The 22,642-nt window shown below is 42.0% G+C and overlaps 1 protein-coding gene across 18 annotated transcripts in view; it reads left to right on the top strand.

Annotated features, from left to right (window-relative positions):
* Positions 1-2,469: 2,469 nt before the first annotated feature.
* Positions 2,470-22,642, top strand: part of trpm3 (transient receptor potential cation channel, subfamily M, member 3) — an 89,916-nt gene continuing 69,743 nt past the window's right edge. For 8 of the 18 annotated variants that reach the window (XM_028996832.1, XM_028996830.1, XM_028996823.1 and 5 more), the window contains exon 1: positions 2,470-2,868. In XM_028996832.1, the coding sequence (XP_028852665.1) occupies positions 2,692-2,868 (177 nt within the window). In that variant the 5' untranslated portion in view covers positions 2,470-2,691. Of the gene's footprint in view, positions 2,869-21,619; positions 21,846-22,642 lie in introns of those variants that run through there. The other 10 variants (XM_028996835.1, XM_028996834.1, XM_028996825.1 and 7 more) reach the window with 2 other exon arrangements.

Genomic DNA, 22,642 nt, shown 5'->3' with positions numbered 1-22,642 from the left:
ATAGTTTGGCAACTGTTGATCTATCTACAGCTTAAAGAACAATAGGAGCTTAGAGAACAATAGGATAACAGAGCTGTGGAGACTTTATTTGTCTCTTTCTCTTAACAAAAATGTGGAAACTCTGCAGTAAACTCTGTAGGCAAATTAATAACTGATCAGGGTTTGAGACGGGTTTTTCTTACGCTAATACTAATGCTTGCAGTTTAGATTAACAGTTTTTTTTCCACTGGTTTGTAGATTTTTGCACAGTACTGCACATAGCAAGTATACTGTAATACACCATATTTCGATGTTCATTCATTTTTATTCACATGTTATTAATGTTAAAGAATGTATTTCTAATTACCCCTGCACTTCACTTTCTCCACACATATAGCCCCTTTTATTTCCTGTAGGTCTTAATTCATTCTAACTTATTAAGGGCTTAAGGCTGGAAAAGGTTGTTTTAGTTAAACATGTTCCCGGGAAGCTACAAGCCTGCCTCAGTGATCCCCCGAAGCGACTCCCGATCCTGTAATTACAGCAGAAACAAGGTACTGAGGAATATAACACATATTCCATTATAGACGAGTAAAATCACTTCTGTTAGGCTCTAAGGCTCCTGCTTGCTTTGATGAGCTTGTTGAGCGTCTTTTGCACTTTACATTCGCATTTACGGCAGTCATCAGACGCCCTTATCCAGAGCAATTTATAATCTGCAGTTACAGGGACAGTCCCCCTGGAGACACTCAGGTTTAAGTGTCTTGCTCTGGAACACAATGGAAGTGGCAGGTGGTGGTCTAGCGACCCGTAATCGGAAGTTTGCTGGTTCGAATCCCGTACTGCCAAGGTGCCACTGAGGTGCCACTGAGCAAGGAACCGTCCCCACACACTTCTCCCCGGGCGCCTGTCATGGCTGCCCACTGCTCACCAAGGGTGATGGTTAAAAACAAAGAACACATTTTGTTGGGTCACAGTGTACTGTGTATCACAATGACAATCTTTCACTAGTAAGTGGGGTTTGAGTCTGGGTTTTCTGCTTCAAAGGCGAGTGTCTTACCCACTGGGCTACTACCATCGCATTTTACCAAGTCTTTTACATGATTGCACTGCTGATACCATTTATGTAAATTGACATGGATAATTATTAAATCAACAAATTGTGCAAATTTCTGTACTTGTGACTTCACTCCCTGTATCCTTTGTACATGTGTAATTTTCTTCAGCCCCAACCAAGTATTGATTCCAGCTTTGAATGTTTGTTTTGTGAATCCTTTTCGATTGATCGTAAAGACGATTCCTTTGAGGTACTTTGAGTTCAAACTCAGCCATCATCAGCATAAAATATGTAACTTTATGATGTATGAAGGCTTGGCACATAGAGCTAAATAAATGACACTTTCACTTGCAACATTATTTGTATGTAGCTGGGGATATGTAGAGTGTTGTCACGTTCCCCTCTAGCTCAGGTGAAAAATGGAGGACGCAGGTTGAAGAAATAACAATGTGTATTTTATTTGAACTCAAAAAACCAAATGAAAGAACTGAAATGTCCTTGCGTGAAGTGCCACGCCTCTCCTCTAGAAGCTGGGTTGTGGGATCTTCCGCGAGGCCCTCGGCGAGAGCCAAAGATCGCCCTTGTCTTTCCCAGGCTTCGAACCGGCGTGGCTGAGCTGTATTGAGCCTAGAGGGGAGAGTTGAGTTCCAGTCCTTCTGTGGGGTTCACTGTCAATTGCCGTTAAGGACAGCATGTGGTGCAGCAACGAACTCTGGTTGTGTGAGGGAGACCGAACGCAGGACTAAAGGGACCGGCTGGTTATAAAGAGGAGTGGACAGACCCATTACCGCTAAACTAACCAATCACCGATCAGAAGTCATTACCCCACTAAGCACCCGTGATTACCGCCACTTACCTGTGATGAAGAACAGGTGGGAATAATCAGGGTGCTAGTGAGCCCCGGAAGAACACACACTAATACATGGGAGAGGTAGACCGCTGGGGGCGTGGCAGAGGTGGCACGAATGTTACAAGTGTGTGTGTGTGTGTGTGTGTGTGTGTGTGTGTGTGTGTGTGATGTCTGGGCTGATTTAGTCTGCCTTTGTGATGCTATATTGAAGGTTGCTGTTCAGCATTGATTAAAACAGTGTGAGTCAGAAGGGACCAGACAGTCTTACCAAATAATAGACTAACAAAGGGTGTCTGTGAAAGGCAAGCTGCAAACTACTACAGCGAGAGCGATGAGAGGAGGATGTGGTGGAGGCTTGGTGGGTGGGGGGTTGAGCGTGTGAATGAGCACGGGGAGGAGTGGGGAGCACTGCGCTCGGATCGGGAGAGACTTACTGAACACGCAGCGCTGCTCTGTTCTGCTCTGCTCTGCTCCGCTAGTTGGGAGTCGCTGGGAGATTTCTTTTTTTTTTTTAAACAGGCTCACAGGTGGGGCTTCATATGAATAGATTCCTTTCCTTCTTCATTCCCTTTCCTCCCTCTTGCTTTGTCTCTGTCGCTCTCTGTCTCACTGCTGAGCAACCTGCTTCATTAACAGAGACAGCAGCACCATATGCAACAGGGTGCTTCTCCTGAGAAAGGCAGCAGAGAAGGACAACAGGGAAAAAGCTCGCAGGAGATGACCTGACGCCGGTGGAGCCTGGTGGCGTGAGTCGCTCTGTCGTCCGTCCTGCCCCGTGCTATCTAGAGCCAAGATTTTCAGGGCCATGAACAAAAGGAAGTGGGCAGAGAGGAGAGAGGGGGTCAGGTCATGCTCCACCCGGGAGGACTCTCAGAACCTGGGCCGACGGACCAGCAGGGGCCGATTCTCAGAGTCCTGGAGGCGGCTGAGCTCCAGACAGGGTTCCACCAAAAAGTCTGGACTGGGCTCTCAGCAGCAACAGGTAAGATTAGGCGGGATGCTTCAGGGTTTCTCTGCAATGGCATGCTGTAAACTGACAAAGGTGTGTACTTCGCCCACAGCGTGGATTTGTTGCCTTTCATTTCTTGCATTTATGTTCAGAAGTTGTGGTATCTGGATCCTCTTGTAAGTTTTCTTCTTTATTGCATTTGCTTTTTTTTTTTTTTGCAAGCGTGTGCAAACTCAGCCTAACACAACGTAAAGCACAATAGCGCCGACAGAAATACATTTTTTGGGTGTGAAGTGTGTCAAGAGACACGACTAGAAGTGTTAAACCACAGAGGGAAGATGTACTGAGGGCAGCAGGAGAGAGTCGATTGAACCCAGTTTCTCCAGAGGGAGACGTTGCTTAGATGTGGACCACATAGGAACTTGGGTTCCATTGGGGTTAATGTGAGGAACCACCTGAAAGTGTGTGTGTGTGTGTGTGTGTGTGCTTATCACAGTAGCAAATCTGAAGTGAATAGCTGTTCAAAGCAGGCATGTGAATGCCTGCAGGTGCTGAGACTTTCTGAACCATCTGCCACTGAAGTGCCTGTTATGGATATTTTATTACTCTGATGTAGTGCACTACAAACATGAAGTGGATTTCCTTTTGTTTTGATGCAACTTTTAAAAAATATAATTAATTAGAAATAATACTTACTATTATTATAGTAATAATAATTACCAATAAGTTTGCACTCGTGTGCAAAGCACCATTCTCACACACTGAACATGGCAGCCTACTGCTCTCTCGCAAAGCTTGGTAAAGCCCATTGAGTCCATTTTTTGCAAAGACATAAGTGTGGTCGCCTTGTCATAAGAGCTTCACCTGTGACTAATAATGGATCAATGAGGTCTCAGGTGTGTATGAAAAGAACCCCAGTACACTAGACCTTCACATCAACTGCAACTAGACCTCTGCAAACATGTCTGTTGATTATCAAGAGGCTGAAGACCAGATCCACTGCTGATGTGGCAGGCACCTTCAATGTCTCAGCATCAAGTACAGAGGATAAAAAAAAAAGGTCTGAAGAGACCGGAGATGTTTTTGAGGCAGGCAGGCAGAGGACCGTTTGTTGGATCGAAAATCCAAGGCCGGCCATTTTCCACTGCAGCAGAGCTCCACGAGACCTGGTCACCTAAAGTCCCTTAGTCAACCAGAACAGTTTGTCAGATTTTGTCTCGAAATGGCCTCCATGGTCGAATCAGTGCCCAGAAGCCAGCACTAAACAAAAGACAATAGAAAAACCGTGTGGCATTTGCCAAGGCCCAGAGCCTGCTAAAAGGATGGAGGCTGGAAAAGTGGCAGAAGGTGGATTTTTCAGATGAATCTTCTGTTGAATTACACCACAGTCACCGCATATATTTCAGGAGACCTACTGGAGCCCACATGGATCCGAGATTCACCCAGAAAACAGTGAAGTTTGGTGGTGGAAAAATCATGTTCTGGGGTTACATCCAGTATGGGGGTGTGTGAGAGATCTGCAGGGTGGAAGGCAACATCAATAGTCTGAAATACCAAAAAATCTTAGCTACCTTTTATATTCCCAACCATAAAAGAGGCCAAATTCTGCAGCAGGATGGAGCTCCATCACACACTTCCATCTCCACATCTTCAAGGCGAAGAAAATCAAGAGGCTCTAGGATTGGCCAGCCCAGTCACCAGACATGAACATAATTGAGCATGTTTGGGGTAGGATGAAAGAGGAAGCATGGAAAACGAAACCCTAAAAATTGATGAGGCATGCAAGAATGCTTTCTTTGCTATTCCTGATGACAGTCCTTCAAGCTCATGGAAGTCATACAAGATATTAAATTTGGATCTTACAGCACATGCAAGATATTAAATTTGGATCTTACAGCACCACTACTTAATTTGCTGACATATTTTAGTATTGACATATTGAACAAAAATATAAATGCAATGCTTTTGTTTTTGCTCCCATTTTTCATGAGCTGAACTATCAAATATTGTTCTCAAAACTGTATAAATCTGTGTTGGTGTGCATGTATGTGTGCGTGTGTGTATGTATGAACCTTTCTCTTTTGCTACATCTCTCTCTCTCTCTCTCTCTCTCTCTCTCTCTCTCTCTCTCTCTCTCTCTCTCTCTATATATATATATATATATATATATATATATATATATATATATATATATATATATATATGAAAAAAATTAAGCGTTTGAGAATGGATGGAAGGGGCAGGGGTGAAGTTTGCCTCGGGCAACAGTTTTGCAATGGCTGGCACTGGGTGGAACACAGCCATGGCCAGAAAATGGCTAGTTCATAATCACCACATTCCTTCCCTCTAAAAAAATCCTAAGAGTTTGTTCATACTGATATAATAATAAAGACAAAAGTAGCAATCACAATAATGTTGATAGTCATGGTTCTTTCAAGTGGCCACACACATTCCAGTTTCCAATACTTGGAGTATCGGAACACCACACACTTCCCAAAGCAAGTATTCATAAAAAAAAAACATAAAACATAGAGCAAATGAAGCCATATGATGATATTTTGCTTCCTTGCCAGTGAGAGTGTTGGCTGGAGGCTTTCTTTCTTTTTCGGTTGTCCGTCAGTCTGTGTAGATTATTCACTCAATGGGGGACTTTTATTTCCCAGATCTGGTACAAATCGTTCACTTGAATTTAAATATGAAGTGGTTAGATTTTGGTAGGCAAAGTTCAAATGCTAAGGGGTTGACTATGAGCTCATATACATCCCATTCTTGTGCGATTTCTCACTTCTTCACATTTGATGCAAAGTTTTATTTAGACTCTAATAGGCCAAGTTCACTGTAGCCTTTACCATAGACTTAAAGATGAATGCGAGATTTTCATTTCCCTTCCATTAAAATGAACTTGATGACTGAAGAAATGGAAGAAATTAATAAAACAACATGATCAATCAACAGGTCAGCATTTTGGATCACAGTGCTGACCTTTCTTGCCACTATTTCATCACCCCTTATGGTGGCATAATTAATAGAATCATCAAAGATATTCTGGGCCATTGTAGAACCTGTCACGTATGTTTAGTGAATTCTAGGTTTCACTGGGAGAGTTCAGCCTGTTCCAATGCCTTGAAGACATGATTAGGCTTGGGCAGGGGAGGTTTAGAGCAACTGCGGTGACTGACATCAAAAACGTCAGATGCCTGGCTCCCTGAAGGTTTTAAAACCTTTGTGACATTCCACAAAATTTGGGCGAAATTTCTAATCATGCACTGTTTTCAGAATCCATCACTGCACTGCACAGAGCCGGATACATTCAATTTTTGACATTTCCTATGCATATTGATAAATTTTTTTCAGCTAGAATGACTGAATAGTTTAGTTGGTCACCATAGCAACCTTTTTTTCTTAAATGAGCCTGTTTCATATGGATGAACCACATCGATGTTTCTGGTCAAGACTGGTTCAGTTGCACCATCCAGAACATCCACTAAATCTGAAGATCTCCTGTCAGCCATCCAAGCGCCCATATTATTGCTCCAAGAGCCTAAGCATGACATCCAAAGCTTTCTTACATTGCAGCTCATAGATGAAATGTTTCTGTGAGAGTCCAGGGACATCATATTCCATTCCAGGACTGTCTGTGGGGTTTTGAGTAACCTAATTAAATTCTGGAAAATCAGGTTAGGCTACCATAAAGCTCATAAAGTCCAAAACGGGGTTCAGTACCATATATCTAAACAATTGGTTAATTATACAAAATTACACTCAATTATATTTGACAATTTCATCCCAGTTTGAATCTTGATGTTTAAACAACAAGGAGATAAGCCTCTAAAAAAAACGAAATTATTTGGGAGCACGAAATTCATGTAGTTGAGTCAAATTAACTCTTACATTTGGAATTGGAACGATGAAAAGTGCACAAGATGTACAATTAAAGAAAATGCATATTTGCCTGAAATATCAACCTTAATAAACTTCATGAATAACTATTGCTAATCAGACCAAGTAGACAGTTCATCACAAAGCACTGACAGTTGAGTAGCTATGCATGAGCAGCTTTTCATTGTCCACAGCAAAATGTGCCTTGCATCTCATTTCCATCTAGAACACTTAATTAAACCTCCATTTGACTACCTGTTAGTGGCCAATTATGTAATAAATTAGAAAGCGTAATTGTCCTCACACTCCGAAAACGTCATGGACATGGACAGCTTTTAGACATCTGCCATCAGGAAGGACACGTTTTAGAGAAAGTGGGGCCGAGCGGAACATAGACAGTGTGTATTGATGTCCTCACGCAGAGGAAGTCCGGTGGTCTGCTCTTCATGCAAAGCCGCATGGGGGGTTAGGCAAACACAAAGGAACAGCAAGCCGACCATTAACACAACAACACAGCTATGTTAAAACAGGCTAATTGTGTTATTACTGCCAAGCATTTCTGCAATTCTTTAATACCCAGCGAGTTTGCTGGAGGGGGGAGGGGCAACCTTGGCAACAGTAGCTTGGAAACCAAATTACGTGTTTATTCATTATGGCTTCTTTTTGACGGCTTTCAGCAGTGGGAAGTGTTATAGGGTGGCGAAGTGAACCACACAAATCCATAGTGGGGATGGAGATGCAGAAGTGACATTCCTTGTTGTTTCAAAGTTTTCCATTAGATGGAAGTTTTCATTCTGATCAATGCAGATTTGGTGCAATCGATAAACTTCTGAAAATCTTCCAAGAGCCCCCAAAGAAACTCAGGAAAACACAGTGGCGCAGTGCTGAACGGCTGGACCATATGTCACCTCATCTGTACCAAGCATGGTGTAAGTCTCACCTTAACACGAAGAGTTAACACAGAGCATGATTTGCACAACTCAGGTGGGAGGTGAGCAGATCGGCGCGGTGCCTCGCCTTTTATTTTCTGCTCCCGATGCTACACCCTGCTACGTCTCAGTGTTCCAAATCTCCGCTCCCTTGTACGCTGCATTTTTTTTTTTTCCCGTTGTTGATCTTGTAATGGAATGGTGGAGGGGAACTTGGAGAGGGATGAATGTCTAGAATCTTCTTCAAACAGTCAAATGCCTTCGCACAATTTGTTGGTTCCTCAGTCCTTAAATATTGTTTCTGCCTCGCTTCCTAAATGTTACCAAGAAATGTTGTATCAGAGCAAAAAGTCTTTCTGAAAGATCTCAGCATGCAGCAGAGCAGCTCAAGCATTCCAGTAGTAGGTTTGGTTAATAAGGAACAGATTACTGAGTGAAAGGGCCCTGTGACAGTGGGGGGCACTTTTTTTTCTCACTGCCACAGGCCCTCGTTCATGTGTCTTATTTTTGTCGTCATAGCAACATGAGGCTCATACAGTACTTTACTGCATGACTTTAATGCTAGTCTCCTGTGGGTTGGTGTTCAAACACGGGTTTGGCGATTGGAAATGTTCTTGTTTGAAGTTCGCAAAAGTGCTTAACAAACCTTGGACAACCTCGTCAGAACGTTTGCTGGTCCACCAGTTGCTTTGAGTTTAAAAATGAGACTTATTTTCTGTGTAAATGCTTTCATTTTCACTACTAAACACAGCCGTCTATCAAATCAAGTGTGTTGTAATTATTAAAAAGCAGTCATTTTTGTGTGTTTCTCTGTGTGAAATTACCCAGGAGGTCTAAGTGTGACATGGAAGCGCGTAATGCAGTTATACCTCAACTACACTTAAAAAAATACTGAGCTCACCGGACACATGTTGTGCCATCAGTCCACCCTATTGTACACCATGATCTGATGGCTTCATGCAGATGAGAGTGTTTTTGTCACAGTAACGCCACTGAGATGCATGGGAGCTGAGTCCCCACAACCAAACCTCTCCTGAAGGAGTCCTTTTCTCCCAGCAAATTAATGAATCTGTGGTGACTGCATGTGTTTTCTTATAAAAGGTTTAGACTGATCCCCGCAGGCACGCTGAACCTCGGCCAGTTTTAGCCTTAGACACACACAGTTTGCACACACATCTACCCACAAACCCTTGCAGACATGCCCACATGGGCAGAGCCCTTTAGAATACACAGTGAGCTGTGCTGGTCCTCTGTAGATTTCACTTGTGGGTTATGCACACAAAGTCTGTCAAACTGAGTCATTTTGAATCATGAAACAATTTAAAGGGACAGTGAATTTTTATAGCAATGTGAAGTAATTTTTATAGGATTATTCACAAATATAAACATATCTTTGTATGACTTTAATTTAAATAATCGAAGGGTTTAATTTTAATAATCGATTTTTTTTATGGATCACAACATACTTATAATACATTTATCCTTACAGATGCTTTAATTTCTTTAAAGAAAATCATAGTAACAAAAAATATTTATTCATAACAATCTGTTCGAACTCTATTCTTTCAGATATTATAACTCTTATAAAAAGTAAAAGGTCAAACAGAACTGCTCTATTGTACCTCAAACACTTGGAAACACAATGATTATTTTGCCTTGTCATATTGGCAATCGTTTATGTTCAATAATGGCAGTGGAAGTTGTGGCTACATTCTTGTCATTTATCTGAGGAGAGGAAGTAGAGTTTGGACGTCTGGATTGACATAACAGTCTGATGAAGAGTATGAGTAAACTGCAGCCAAAAATTGTGATGGAGACATTTGTAAAAACCAATATCTCATTATTGCAATAAAGATGTGTTTCTGACACTGAAAATCAGTCTGTCACCAATCAGCAACATTGATTCACAAGTTGAGTTGTTTTTTCAATGTGTGTTTCTTATCGGATACCATGTGGGGTAAAAACACATTTGCCTGCACATTGATCGTTGTTTAAAGTGTTAGACACAATTTCTCTAAATGGATGACATTATCTGCTTGGATTGTGTATGGAAGATGGGTTGTGGGTAATGAGTTGCAATGACGCACAGCCCTTGGGTTCTGTTTAATCAAGTACACAGTGTTTGACATAACTTGGGTGAGATATTAGGCATTAAAAAAGTAATAATATTAATAATATTTCATTAATTTATTAGATTTCCTGTTACGTGCTTTGAATGAAATAGAATTAATATTGAAAGTAGGGCCGAGAGTATAATGATTAACTGCTCTGTAATCCAATATATATATATAAATATTAACCATGTGGCATTTCGTACTCATTCCAGAAATCTTCCCTCTGCTGCCAATTAATCACAAAAGAGTATGTGTCTGATTTGATGTTAAGAAATAATTTTTAGAACAGATTCTCCACTTCAACTCTTGTCAACTTTCTCCTTATTCTTCTTATCACTGTTATCTCCACAGAAGAGCATCAAATCCCCCAGTGTCCTCTCTATCCCACACCCTTGGCTCTTTTAATCGGCCTCCCTCAGTTAAGTCGTTTTCCGATCTCTGCCTGCAGAGACGTCGCCAGCTTCCATCTGCGTATAGGGAGGCAAGTTTATTTATATGCACAGAGGTTCTCAGCTATGATCTCTGCATCATGAAGACTACCATGAACATCATTATACCTTCATGTGCTTGCTTTATTGTGCTGCTTCTGTTATGTACTAATTGAACAGTTGCCATGGTAACACCAGTGACTTCAGGAACTAATGCGAAGTTTATCTGAGGCAATTTTCATAAGCCACATGGATCAATGGGGTGTAATACGTGCTGCTGCATGCGCAGAGGCTCTCAAAAGTTTACACTACGTAGATGAAATTTTTTAAATGCTGACATCATTTAATCATTTAATCACTGACACTGTTTTATAAGCTTTGCAATGTCTATTCTACAATTTTGAAATTCGACTGCAATTTAAGCTTGAGAATGTGGCCCAAGCAGACCAGTGGTAGGTAGGTCAGTGACAACTGTGTAATGGGCCCACTGCTCAGAAAACATCCAGCCTGTAGACTGGAACCAAGTCGCTGATGAATCAGTGAAAACAGTCTGCCAGATGAGAAGGACAGTGGTATCGTACAAGATCATGGCATTATGAAGATTGCACGATCTGTCCCACCTCTTCCAGGAATATATTTAGGACTGACACCTAGCCTTTTTTTTATATGTAACATATACAGTGGGTACGGAAAGTATTCAGATATTGGCAGAAAAACACACAATTGTTGACATTTTTGCAGATTTATTAATAAAGAAAAGCTGAAATATCACATGGTCCTAAGTATTCACACAGACATCTACATACAGAACAAGGTTAAAAAAACAATGAATCAACGAGGACTAAACACAATCTGGAACACACATAGTCAGCACCAAACTACGGATCAGAACATGGAACCAGAGCACCTCATAAGGTCAGGCCATGACAGAATCTTTTAGGATCCCTGTCCAAAATATCCATGGAGTTTGCATGTTCCCCACACATTCTTCTGAGTTTTTTCTTCACAGTCTTAAAACTGAAAGTGAAGTGTTTGTTGCAGTTCAGCACTGTGTGTCCGCTGCTTTTAACCCATCACCGTTGGGGAGCAGTGGGCAGCCATGGAGAAGGAAGAGCAGTGTGTGGAGACGGTACTTTGCTCAGTGGCACCTTGGCAGTTCGGGATTCGAACCCACAACCTTTCTATTATAAGTTTGCTTCCTTACCCACCACTGCCCCAAAGGTATAATCCTACCCTTCCTGGGTCTGTAATAACACAAATCCAACCAGATATATCACAAACTGCTCTTATTAAAATTCTCTTGTATCGCAAGAAGGTGGATGTTGGAGGTTTATGTAGTTTCATGACCAGGACATGTCACGTCTCCCTTGTCACTGGGTCCTCATTCCAAGGTGAGAATAAGCTATTTTGGGTAAGATATCCTTCACCACACAATTATATGGGTGACAATTGATTGTACCCAGGTCAGCATCAGCAAACACAGCTCAGACTGTAAAAGTGTTGAGGGTGGCGTAGAAAAGTCAGAAAATTGTGGGTCCTCGTTAACTTTTGGTTTCAATCAATAATGGTCAGTGTACAGAAACCCTTAGTACAGAGGCTGTATTCATCCAACTAGAAACTCTATTAAAAAACAGTATCTGTCTTCAGGTGTCCTTTTAGGACAAGTGACATGTGTGGCCCCTTGTTTTTTCTGCAAGTCATTTCTTGCAAAACAGAAACTTGCCTGCAACATTTCACAAGCAAATTAGACTGGCACCTCATCAAAAAGTTCTGAAGATGATGTCACTGCATTTAGCACCATAGCAAAGTTTTCATTCAGACTCAGATTATTAGTTTGATTGTTTGGTTGTTTTTAGGTACATGTATCTCGATGTATGGATACGTCTCTTTTTCTGGGAAGTAGCTAGTGTGATTAGCTAAAGAAAGCCGAGTCCTATTCCTTCTTGTGCTACATCAAGGCAAGAAAGAGCACAGTGGTGAACTAGGAATGGCCATAGGTGGAGGGGAGGAGAGGGAGGCAACCTGAAAAAGTGGAGGCTGGAGCTCACAGAGCCTTTCCTGGTGCGGTGTGCTGTCCTGATGCCAGTACCAGTGCCAATTAAGTGTTGCATGCAGCAGCCAGCATTCTCATAATGCCATGTTTGTCACTTTTCTTTTCATAGACCATCAGATTTCACTAAAATGGTGAAACTACTTGTGTTAAAATAGTTTTTTCTGAAATTATGCAATTATATTTAGCCCAGTCAATATAGTACAAGCAACTAGTAAAACAGACAAAAACTTTATTTTAGTCAAATTCACAAGTTAGTAATTTCACAATTAAAACAAGGTTATTTTCTTATTATATTATTTTTTACCATATAGATTCAAGAATGCTCTACATCAATTCTAGAAGTGGAAGACGCTCCATCATAAAGAAAGTGAATCCAAAGATTGCTTCATCATTTTCTCCCAGCCATCTGTTAATCCACCACAAACATCCTAAAATCTAAATAATTCCTAAATTATTTCTTCATAAATTTCGTTGTCACTAACTGCATTTAACTGTAGTCATATTTGTCTTCATGATCCAGTTCAGTTCTGAAGTCCAGTTCTGAAGCTCACAGGTCCCTTGTAGCCACTTTGTTGGTGACCAGGGATTTGCATGGACTTTCTGACTAAATTATATGCAGCAAGCTGTGATGCGCTGTGTTCTGACACATTTCCACAATGAAATGTGGGATTGAATCATATAGACAGCCCTTTGTGTATCAGTGAGCCTCATCTAGCTTCACAATGTCGATGTCACTCCTATTCTTTTCTTTGGCCATGTTTCCTGCTTCTAATGCATCAACTTCAAAAATTCAATATTTCAAACCTGTAGACAGGTGTCATTGTAATGAGACTGTAATTGTTATTCATGCCATTTTTTTTTTTACTTGGCATGTCTTGAATTTAATAAATCACTGCTTTAATTATTTCCAATGATGTTTTTAACGTATCTGTGATTGTTTTCATTTAATTGGATGAGCGAGTCTTAACAAGCCTCTCTTGCCAGTTTGACAGGGCATAGGCTACATTTTTACAGTAGTGCTGGTGCTTATCAGTTGATGAGAACAAAAACTCTGTGGCTTCCATGAAACTTCACAAAAGTTATTTTTAAGTTTTTTTTTTACGTAATTTTTCTCTCCATCCACCCATAAAGTGGAGCTTCAGCAAAGTTCAGTTATTTTACCGTGATCATGGTGAATAGCAATTTCACTTTAACCTTGCATGTTCTCTGTAGCGGTGGTCATCTTGATATGACTGTATGTGATTTAGCTGCCCTTTAATGATGTCCCCCAGCATGACCTTTCTGGTGAGGGAATGGTCACTGAACGTGAGGCATTTATAAGAGTAGACTAACCTGTGTAGCTCGTCTCCTTCAAATGTCATTTTTAACCACTTCCACCTCCACAACGAGATTAAGTACAATTAAACACCACCAAGGTTCAGGTCAATATAAGTTTTTAAAAGTCAAAGTGTTGTGTCAAAGTGTGACAACCTGTTCGTCAACACAGAAGTGCTGTCACCGGGTGGCTTAATGAAAAATGTGACTTGCACAAAGCTTGCAAACGGGATCATCTTGGTTGCTTTTCATCTTCTGTCTGGTAGCAGTTGTTTTGCACAAATGACCTGCTTTACATTTTATACCAATCAGTTTAGAATGAAAATGATTACTTCTTGGATTTATGCCATAAGCTGTGGTATTATACTCCAAGGTTCTGAAGTCTGTGTAAGGCCATAAAGAAATGTGTTATTAATGATTATCAGTATATGAAAATGAAAGCCATAAAATGAAATGTAAAAGACTTTAAAATTATACAAGACAATATCTCATTTACAACAGAACATAGACAACATAACAAATGTTCAAACTGTGAAACCCACGGAATGAGAAAAAGCAAGAACGTTTCAGAAGATTCAGCTGGGAGAACATATAGCAACTGATGAAGTTAATTGATATCAGATCTATAACATGATTAGTTATGAAAAGGATGTCTTAGAGAGATAAAGTCCCTCAGAAGTAAAGAGTTGCAGAGGCTCTCTAATCTGTGAAAGAGTGCAAGAGTGGAATACTTGTTCCTCAAGTGTTATGGAAAACAATATTCAACATCAAACTGCAAAAACTTTTCCAAATCTCATCCTCAGTGCACAACATCATCAAGAAACTGGAGATATCGCTGTGCGTTAGGGACAAGGCGAAGACCTTGATTCGATGCCCGTGGTCACATTACTAAATGGACCCAGGAATACTTCCAGAAACAACTGTCAGTAAAACACAACCCACCCTGCCATCTGCTGATGCCATATAAAAACATGGTGCAGGAGAACCGTCGTGTGAAATTAGAATTAGTCGTTGTTTCAAAGTGGGAAAGTGGTCAGACGAGTACAAATACCTTGTAGCGTGGTTAAGGAACGAGCACATCTGATGGTAAAATTTGGACCAAAACTCCAAAAAAAGTCATACTCTCTGCCCAGAGGGTTTAGAAAAGAAGAGGAAAGGCTACATCATGGTAAACATGCTCATGTCTATGATACAAAATCTCGGTGTGATGAAGCTCCAATTCAGAATTGCAGATGTCACTGTCCCAAATTTCTTCAGATTCCTCAAGAAAACAAAGTTCATGTTGGCACGCAGACCAGAAATTCAAATGTGTTATTTATATGCAAATTTTTGGACAGTTAGGAAATTTTATGTCTTCAAGTTACAGTTCGTCCAGCAAATTTGTCTAAGGATTATTGCCCAAATGAAGGAGGCCAGTGATGATCAATATCAAAAAGATAAACATGAGCCAAATTAGACAGATTAATATTTAAATATTAGGATTAAAGATGGGGATGCAGGTTGTATGGGAAGCTGTATTTATGATCGTTTACTATTATTATTATTATTATTATTATTATTATTATTATTACTGTCGGCCATTGAGTTGTATCCTTTAATTAATTAATTAACCATAAAAAAATTAGAAGTTGGATTAAGTTACAGTATTGAGCCATGTTGCTATAGTAACCAAATTGCCATTGGCAAATGACACAACCAGTCATCTCCCTGAGGTGTGTAGGGGCTGTCATGAGTCTTCGGACTGGCATGTCCAGTCAGTGTGAACTGCTGAAACCCAGGGAAGGGTTGGGGCTTGTCGATCGCGCTCTGCCCCAGAGGATAATCGCTCCAGATGGAGCGGGGAAGGCTCAGCCAGTGGAGGTCTTCCTGACAGAAGGATGGGGCCACAGCGTGAGCCTGAACCCATCCCACGATTCTGGAGTCCCGTCGTGCTGCTGTTATCCTGCAGCCCTCTGGGAAAAAGCTGAGCAGCGTCCTCAGGGGATCAGCACAAAAGATGGCAGACCAGGGACGCAATATGTCTCTCTGGCTGTTCTAGTTGTCACCTATATAATAATGTAAAAGTATAAAAAAAAAATCTAAACAGCTATACATATAATATATATTTATGTATGAAATAACGCTATTTAAAAGCCATTTCTGGATTTACCCACAGCACCCTTCACAGAGAGCTTAGGGGCTGACAGGTGGGAATTGGTTCTCACACTTGTCACTTTGCAAATCACATGTGATGCATATGAACACGAACGAAATCTTACACTCCGCTTCAAAAACACATTCAGAGCTTCTGCTGCTGCTCTGTGGCTCATCATTGTAGGGCCCTGGTCAGTTGTCCTCTAAATACTGTACGGTAAAAACAATCATCAGACAGGGAAGAAATGCGGAGGCTGTCATGTGCTACCATACATAATGAATGAAATCTGATTTTATATAGCCTGACACATATCAACTATGTATTGAGAAGCATTGCCCAGGACAAATAGAATATAATTATAGTTAATAGCATTTATAACCATTTGTAGCATACGCCATGGTTGTAAAGGGGACAATGACAGCACCACAGTGAGACAGAAGAACACGAATCACTTGATGATTGGAGTGAGTCTCAGCAAAACCACCTGTCCCATTAACAACACTCACACTGCACTTGAACCCTTGGGTGCTGGATGTGAGCGTGCTTGTGGCGGAATGAGGAAAGTACACAGTGCTCTTCTCTGTTAAGATGCCTCATCTCCACTCAGGGTAAATGGGGCTCTGTGTTCCGTTCTATTACGGTGCACTTGGAGAAGGACGCGCGAAACTGTGGAAAGGAAAAGACATGCAAGGCAGGCCGGCGAGCCGCCTCCCATAATCCTCCATGTCCTTGTCTGTCACCAGACCAATGACGTGCCACTGCCACAAAAAAGGCAAACTGGGGACAACACTGCGGGTAAAACCACTCCAACAGTGCAGACGAGCTGGTTCTGCACAAGGCTCTATAGAGCCTATAACTCCTACATCCACGCAAACTACATTTACAGCATTTACCAGACGCCCTTATCCAGAGCGTCTTACAATCAGTAGTGACAGGGACAGTCCCCCCTGGAGCTTAACTTGGGGTTAAGTGTCTTGCTCAGGGACACAATGTTAGTAAGTGGGATACGAACCCGGGTCTTCTGGTTCATAGGCGAGTGTGTTACCCGCTCGGCTACTACCACCCTACTATTTATATTGTATACTTTACTAAATTTACTGTCCGTGCGTAAGGACGAGAAAATGCAGAATATGCTGCACTGTGTCTGGTGCGTCGCATTTTCAAAGGAGCGTTAATTGTATGGAGCGCTGCTACTGTTTCCTAATTACAATTGATTCTCAGTGCACAATTTTCCTAATTAATTCAAATTAAAGTCTGTTAAGCTTGTGCATTTGAAAGGTTTGAAATGAACGGCTCGATGTAAGAATGTAGTCATCGGTGGCGTATTTATTATAAAATATTCAAACAAATTCACTTCAAATTGGCTTGTGTTTGCCGTCTTTGTTCTGACACGTCATTTGCTGACACTTTTCTGGATGCATCTCCTCGTCTTCTTCTGTGTTAGTGCAGCACTGCCTCCCCGTTCAGTCCTCGAACACTCTGAATAACAAATGTTGCTCTTTTTTTATTATTTCCTTCCAGCAACAACAACAAAAAAAAATACTCACAACTTTATTTTTACCTGCAAAATTCAGACATTCTGAAGCATCCGTAAGTCCCACTGTTCAGGTGAATTATTTTGTCTCTCTTCAGTTCAGTTTTTTTTTTTTTTTTTTTGACCCTCACAAACACAATAGTTGCAGGCAATATTCGTCATCTGTGAAGTTTCAGCATATTATGCTCTGCTGGAGCTGGTAATAGACCCCAGTAATGGGATCCGTACTACCGTACAGTGACTTCAGATGTTTATAGTCTCAAGGAATATTGAAAGTAATAGCGCTGACAGCAAATAGTGGAGGGGTTTGTTTGTTTTAATGAATTACAAGAAAAGTGATAAAATTATGCGAATTATTTGCATTCTTATTTGGTTTCCATCCCCTAATAAATTTGAATTTATATTATTATTATTGGTAGCAGCAGTAATTGTAGGGGTTTTATCTGCAGGTCCTTGTCATTATATTGACATTTTTTTAAAAATCCTGCTGAAAAAACATCTGTACCTCAGACTTGACTATGGTTTTGTATCAAAGGGTTGCCATCTAGTGTTGGAACGAAAGAAGTACAAATAAAAAAACCTGCAGGGGTGGCATGAATTGAACTAAACAGCCAGTTCACTTGAAGCAAGGAAGACAAAAGAAGAATGATGTGTCCAGTGCAGTAGACTGTTCTCATTCATTTTTAACGAATCTCCAAGTGGGAGTTGGAGGGATCAGCGGCTCCGCCTCTTCACTGTCGCTGTGTAATGTGGGTCAACAAAGCTGGAGAGTGCACTCTAGGAAATATGCAACACGTTCCAAATATGAATAATTTAATGCCTCTAAAAATGTGTGGCACAGGTTTTTTTAAAAAATGTAAAAGATGTCTGTAAAAGATGTTTGGCGGGCGGAGCAATGTCTTATACTGTCTTAGACTTGTTTTTGCAGTTTAGGAGCCAAAAATACAAAAAATACATTTCAATCAATCATTAAATCATAAAATAATAAGGATTTCTAAGATTATGTGGGACATTAAGTGAAAAGGGAAAAAAGTGAAAAGTGAAGTGATTGTCATGTGATACACTGCAGCACAGCACACAGTGACACAACGAAATGTGTCCTCTGTATTTAACCCTCACCCTTGGTGAGCAGTGGGCAGCCATGACAGGTGTCCGGGGAGCAGTGTGTGGGGACGGCACTTTACTCAGTGGCACCTCAGTGGCACCTTGGCAGTTAGAGATTGATTTGTAAAAGAATTTAGTGTAAAATACACAGAAGGGAATATCTGTACAACACAAAAACAACAATTATTCAAACTTGCAAGTGGCATTATTTTAATTTGCTTGGAGAAAAAAACGTTGATACGTAGGGATGCCACGAAGAACTGGGGGTTGGTCTCTCCCAACAACATTGTACTGCTGCTCCGAGAACAATAGGAGAACAGAGTGTCATTGTTTCATGCGAATTAGGAAATTCTGCAATAAATGGTTTGGGTAAATCAAAAAACATTTTGTTTCTGGTGTCAAGCCATGAGGAAGGCAGATAAGTGAAACTGCGTTCAGATGCATAAATGGATAGTATTTCAGCTCAGTTGATTAGTAAATTCTTTTTTTTTTTTCTTTACACAATGGTTTTACTGAAATACATGATTAGGCGGTTTACTATCTCTCCGGGCGCATTCGTGCCTTGGCACCCGTGTGTGCTCAGGTGTGCAGGAGTCATGCTCTCCGAGCCGCTGTTTAGCATTCAGGTTGGGAATACAGCGTTTTAACGTGGAAAGAAAGATGCCGGCCATAAGCTTCATGATGTGCCAACATTGTAAAGGGCCTGCCTTGTTCTTCTCCGAGCCACGGCGCATGAGCTCAGAACCATCCCGACAGCTCTGCATGTTGTAACCAGATCCAGCATGCAGAATCTAACGGGAAGAAAGCGGATATGGGTGCCAGAGAACAGCACTGTATAGATGTATGTTCATGCTGCTTTGTGAAATGCAACCATAGATTTGACATTTCTTTCCCACTCCCAGTAGGTTTTATTACTTCCAGTAAAGCAAATCATCAGAGGGGGTTTTATGGCCAAATCCATTTTACAGCATTACACACTGTGTGTTTTATATATACTGCAATGTGCGTGTAGATCCAGCTATCATGGACACATGGCTGACTGATGTGGTTCAGACCTGGTGCAAGTCCTTCTCAGCTGACCCTTTTACCAGAAGGCAGTTATTATGCATTAAACACTATACTATTTTTTTTTGTGAAATTATTTTGTATTGAGGATCTAAACAGGTCTACAAGACATTCATCATTTTTTTAACAGGTTAAAAAAGGGTCTGTTTTCCGTGAAGGTCATTCATTAAGCAATAAAGGACAAAGTCAAAGGATGGATGAGCACACAGCACCATAAGCCTTACTGCTGCAAAAAAGAGACCAATTTAATCAATATCTTGTATAATGAATTTTAATTAGGAAAAAATTCGACCTGCTAATCCAGCTGTTTGACTCTCTCTCCCCAGGATGAGTGAGAAATCCATACAGGGTGTTGATATATGGGAGATTATAGCACTGCCATCAACCAATCAGATTCCAGGACCGGAACTAATTATTTTCTAATGGTTCATAGAAAAGTGATTTACACGGGCCTTTTGGTGCATGGATACAGAATGTGTGCGTGTGTGTGTGTGTGTCCACTTGGAGGAGGAGGAGGAGGAGGAGGAAGGAGACATTCTGCTCTTTATTTAGAACAATGGGTTGGAGTTGTAGGATGTGTGAATAAATTACGTCTTCTGTTACCCCCCCCCCCCCCCCCCCCGAACACGGACTCGAGTGGGCTGATGTGAGGGAACCAGTGGCCGCAACAAGGTTGCCACCGTGGTCGTGTGCGCATGCGCGGAGGGATGAAGCGCGACTCCCTTCACACCTGCGGCGCTCACGGCACATGAAAAGGAACTGTAAACAGCGGTCGCTATGGTTACGTGTATTCCGGCGAGAGGTTGCATAATAATCACTTTCGCGCAGAGAGAGAGAGAGAGAGAGAGAGAGAGAGAGAGAGAGTGGGCGGGGCCTCGGGAATGCGGTAATATTGGCACGATCGACGGTGATTGACGGGATTTCACATTTCCCTGCACGTGGGTTTGCTTATTCATGTATTCATGTGTTGCTCGAGTTTATTATTCCATCCGTCTGCAGTCTAACAAGACTACCAGGCTCTTCTGGAGTCTCACCTTTAACCTTTTGTTTAGGTTATTATCATAATCAGTGAACAATTTCTGGTCAGAAAAAGGTTTTGTTTTGGAGATTTTGAATGAGATTAAAAAGGATACATTTAAACATGACTGCATCAGGAATTCAGAGACAACGAAAGAGGGATTTTTAAAAGTTGCCGCTAGTTTCCCTGGTCCTGAATCCACACCTGCATAAAATCCCAGCAGCCGCCTTCCTCTGCTCCACTAACACTCCCTTCTATTTCTGGATATTTCATCTGAGCCTCCACCCAGCCCCACCCATCTCTGTCACTCTTTCAATCTCTCCGTGTCTATCCCCCTCTCTCTTCCCCTCTTTCTTCCTTCTCTTTCAGTCTTTCTATTTATCCGACTCTCTCTCCCTCTCTCTTTCATTCATCTCTCCCAGTCTTTCTATCTATCTAACCTTCCCTCTCTCCCTCTCTTTTCTTCCAGTTTTTCTATCAATCCAAACATCTTTCTCTCTTTCTCTTCTCTAACAGTCTTTCTATCCATCCTACCTTCCCTCTCTCCCTCTCTTCTTTTCCAGTCTTTCTGTCTATCCAACCCTCTCTCTCCCTCTCTTTACTCCCTTCTATCCCAGTCTTTTTATCTAACCGACCCTCTCTCTCTTTTTCCCTCTTCCTCCTTCTCTTCCAGTCTTTCTATCTATCAGACCCTCTCTCTCTTGCTTTCTCTCTTCCTCCATTCTCTCAATGTCTCTTTCCCTCTTCCTCTCTTGATTTTTTTGGTCCAGTCTTCTTTTCTCATCTCTCTTTTTTTATCACTGCTGTTTCCTATCTATCACTCCTCTTGTCTTCTTTTTAGCTCTTTCTGTTGGTGCTTCCCCCACTCTCTCTCTCTCTCTCTCTCTCTCGCTCTCCCACTTTTCTCACCCCCCTCTCTCTCTGTGTTCTTGAAGACAGTGCCGCGGTGCTCCATCTCACAGCTGTTCCGGCCCCTGCCGTGGCGCTCCTCTCTCCTCCGTCCTCCACCGCGCTCCTCTCCTCTCCTCTCCTCTGCGCTCCGCTCTTTGGGGGGGACGCATGATTCGGGTCACCGCTGGCAGAACTGGGTCTCTCAGGCTGCCGGAGTTTGGACGGGAAGCTCTTTATGCCCGGGCCAGCGCTTCAGAGTCCAGCGGATCTTTGGGGAGGGGAGGGAGGGTCGGGAAGGAGGGGAAGGGACGAGGGCGAAGGGACGAGGGTCTTGGTCGCGGCTGAGTGCTGAGAGGGTCATGATTCATGACTTCAACCCTTTCTGGCTGGAGACCGTCCTTCATTGCCTCCAATGTGGGGACCCTTTCCGGACAGTGGGAATACCCGGCCGGGGGCTATGAACCAGTTGGACGCCCCCCGGCCGCTCAACTGGACCATCAGGAAACTCTGTCACGCCGCCTTCCTGCCCTCCGTCAGACTCCTGAAGGTACGAGCCGAGTAAATAATGTTCAGAGCGGAATTAGAGCTGGCGTCTGGTGCCCTCGGGACATGAGAGGAGTTGAAGGAACGAGATTAAAGGCTGTCAGCTCAGTCGTTGAGTTCATCTATAATGAATGGACACCTTGGAGGGGACAGAACAAAGACAAGTTGTTGGTGGATCTTCTGAAGCATTTAGAAGTGATAGAATGTGAGAAGGTGAGAGGGGGAGTAAGGTTTTTTTTTTTTCCACGCATTAGGACTAGTGTGTGACATTTTGCTGAGATCTTCTGCAGGACTGCAGTGTTCCAACAGAAATCTCCCTCGACTTCTTATCATTTCACATCATACCAGACGGAACAGAACGTTGTCAAGTTATCTTGCTTTTCCAGGAATCAGATGTGCAACGTAACACTCAGAAGTAGAGCGGATGGCGTGTATATAGGAGACCTGGTGACAGCTCTTCCACCGATGTTGTCACATGTTCATGTCTTTGTGTAGAATCCAGGCAGGATGACATGGAAGCTAACCGTTGATGATGAAATGCCTCCGTCGCATTATGGCCACAGTGGCTGATTGGCAGAGGTTGATGTTGGTGCTCTTTGGTCTGCTGTGTTGTGGTTGGTTTGAAAGCGAATCACAGCAGCAAATCCCAGTTTTGTTTACGCCAACGTCCTTCGTGATGGATGACATCGTTTTATTACGGTTTCTGAAAAGTGCCGCTGTTTGTTGCTGTGACATGGGCATCTAGGTGAAGAAGAATGAAGCAATTTCACTGGAATCACTGCATGCCGTGGCACACGATGA

This window comes from Denticeps clupeoides, chromosome 11 (assembly GCF_900700375.1).
Source record: "Denticeps clupeoides chromosome 11, fDenClu1.1, whole genome shotgun sequence".
Taxonomy (NCBI): Eukaryota; Metazoa; Chordata; class Actinopteri; order Clupeiformes; family Denticipitidae; genus Denticeps; species Denticeps clupeoides.
The sequence above is the reverse complement of the archived record's forward strand: the minus strand, read 5'-3'. Positions and strand labels throughout refer to the sequence as shown.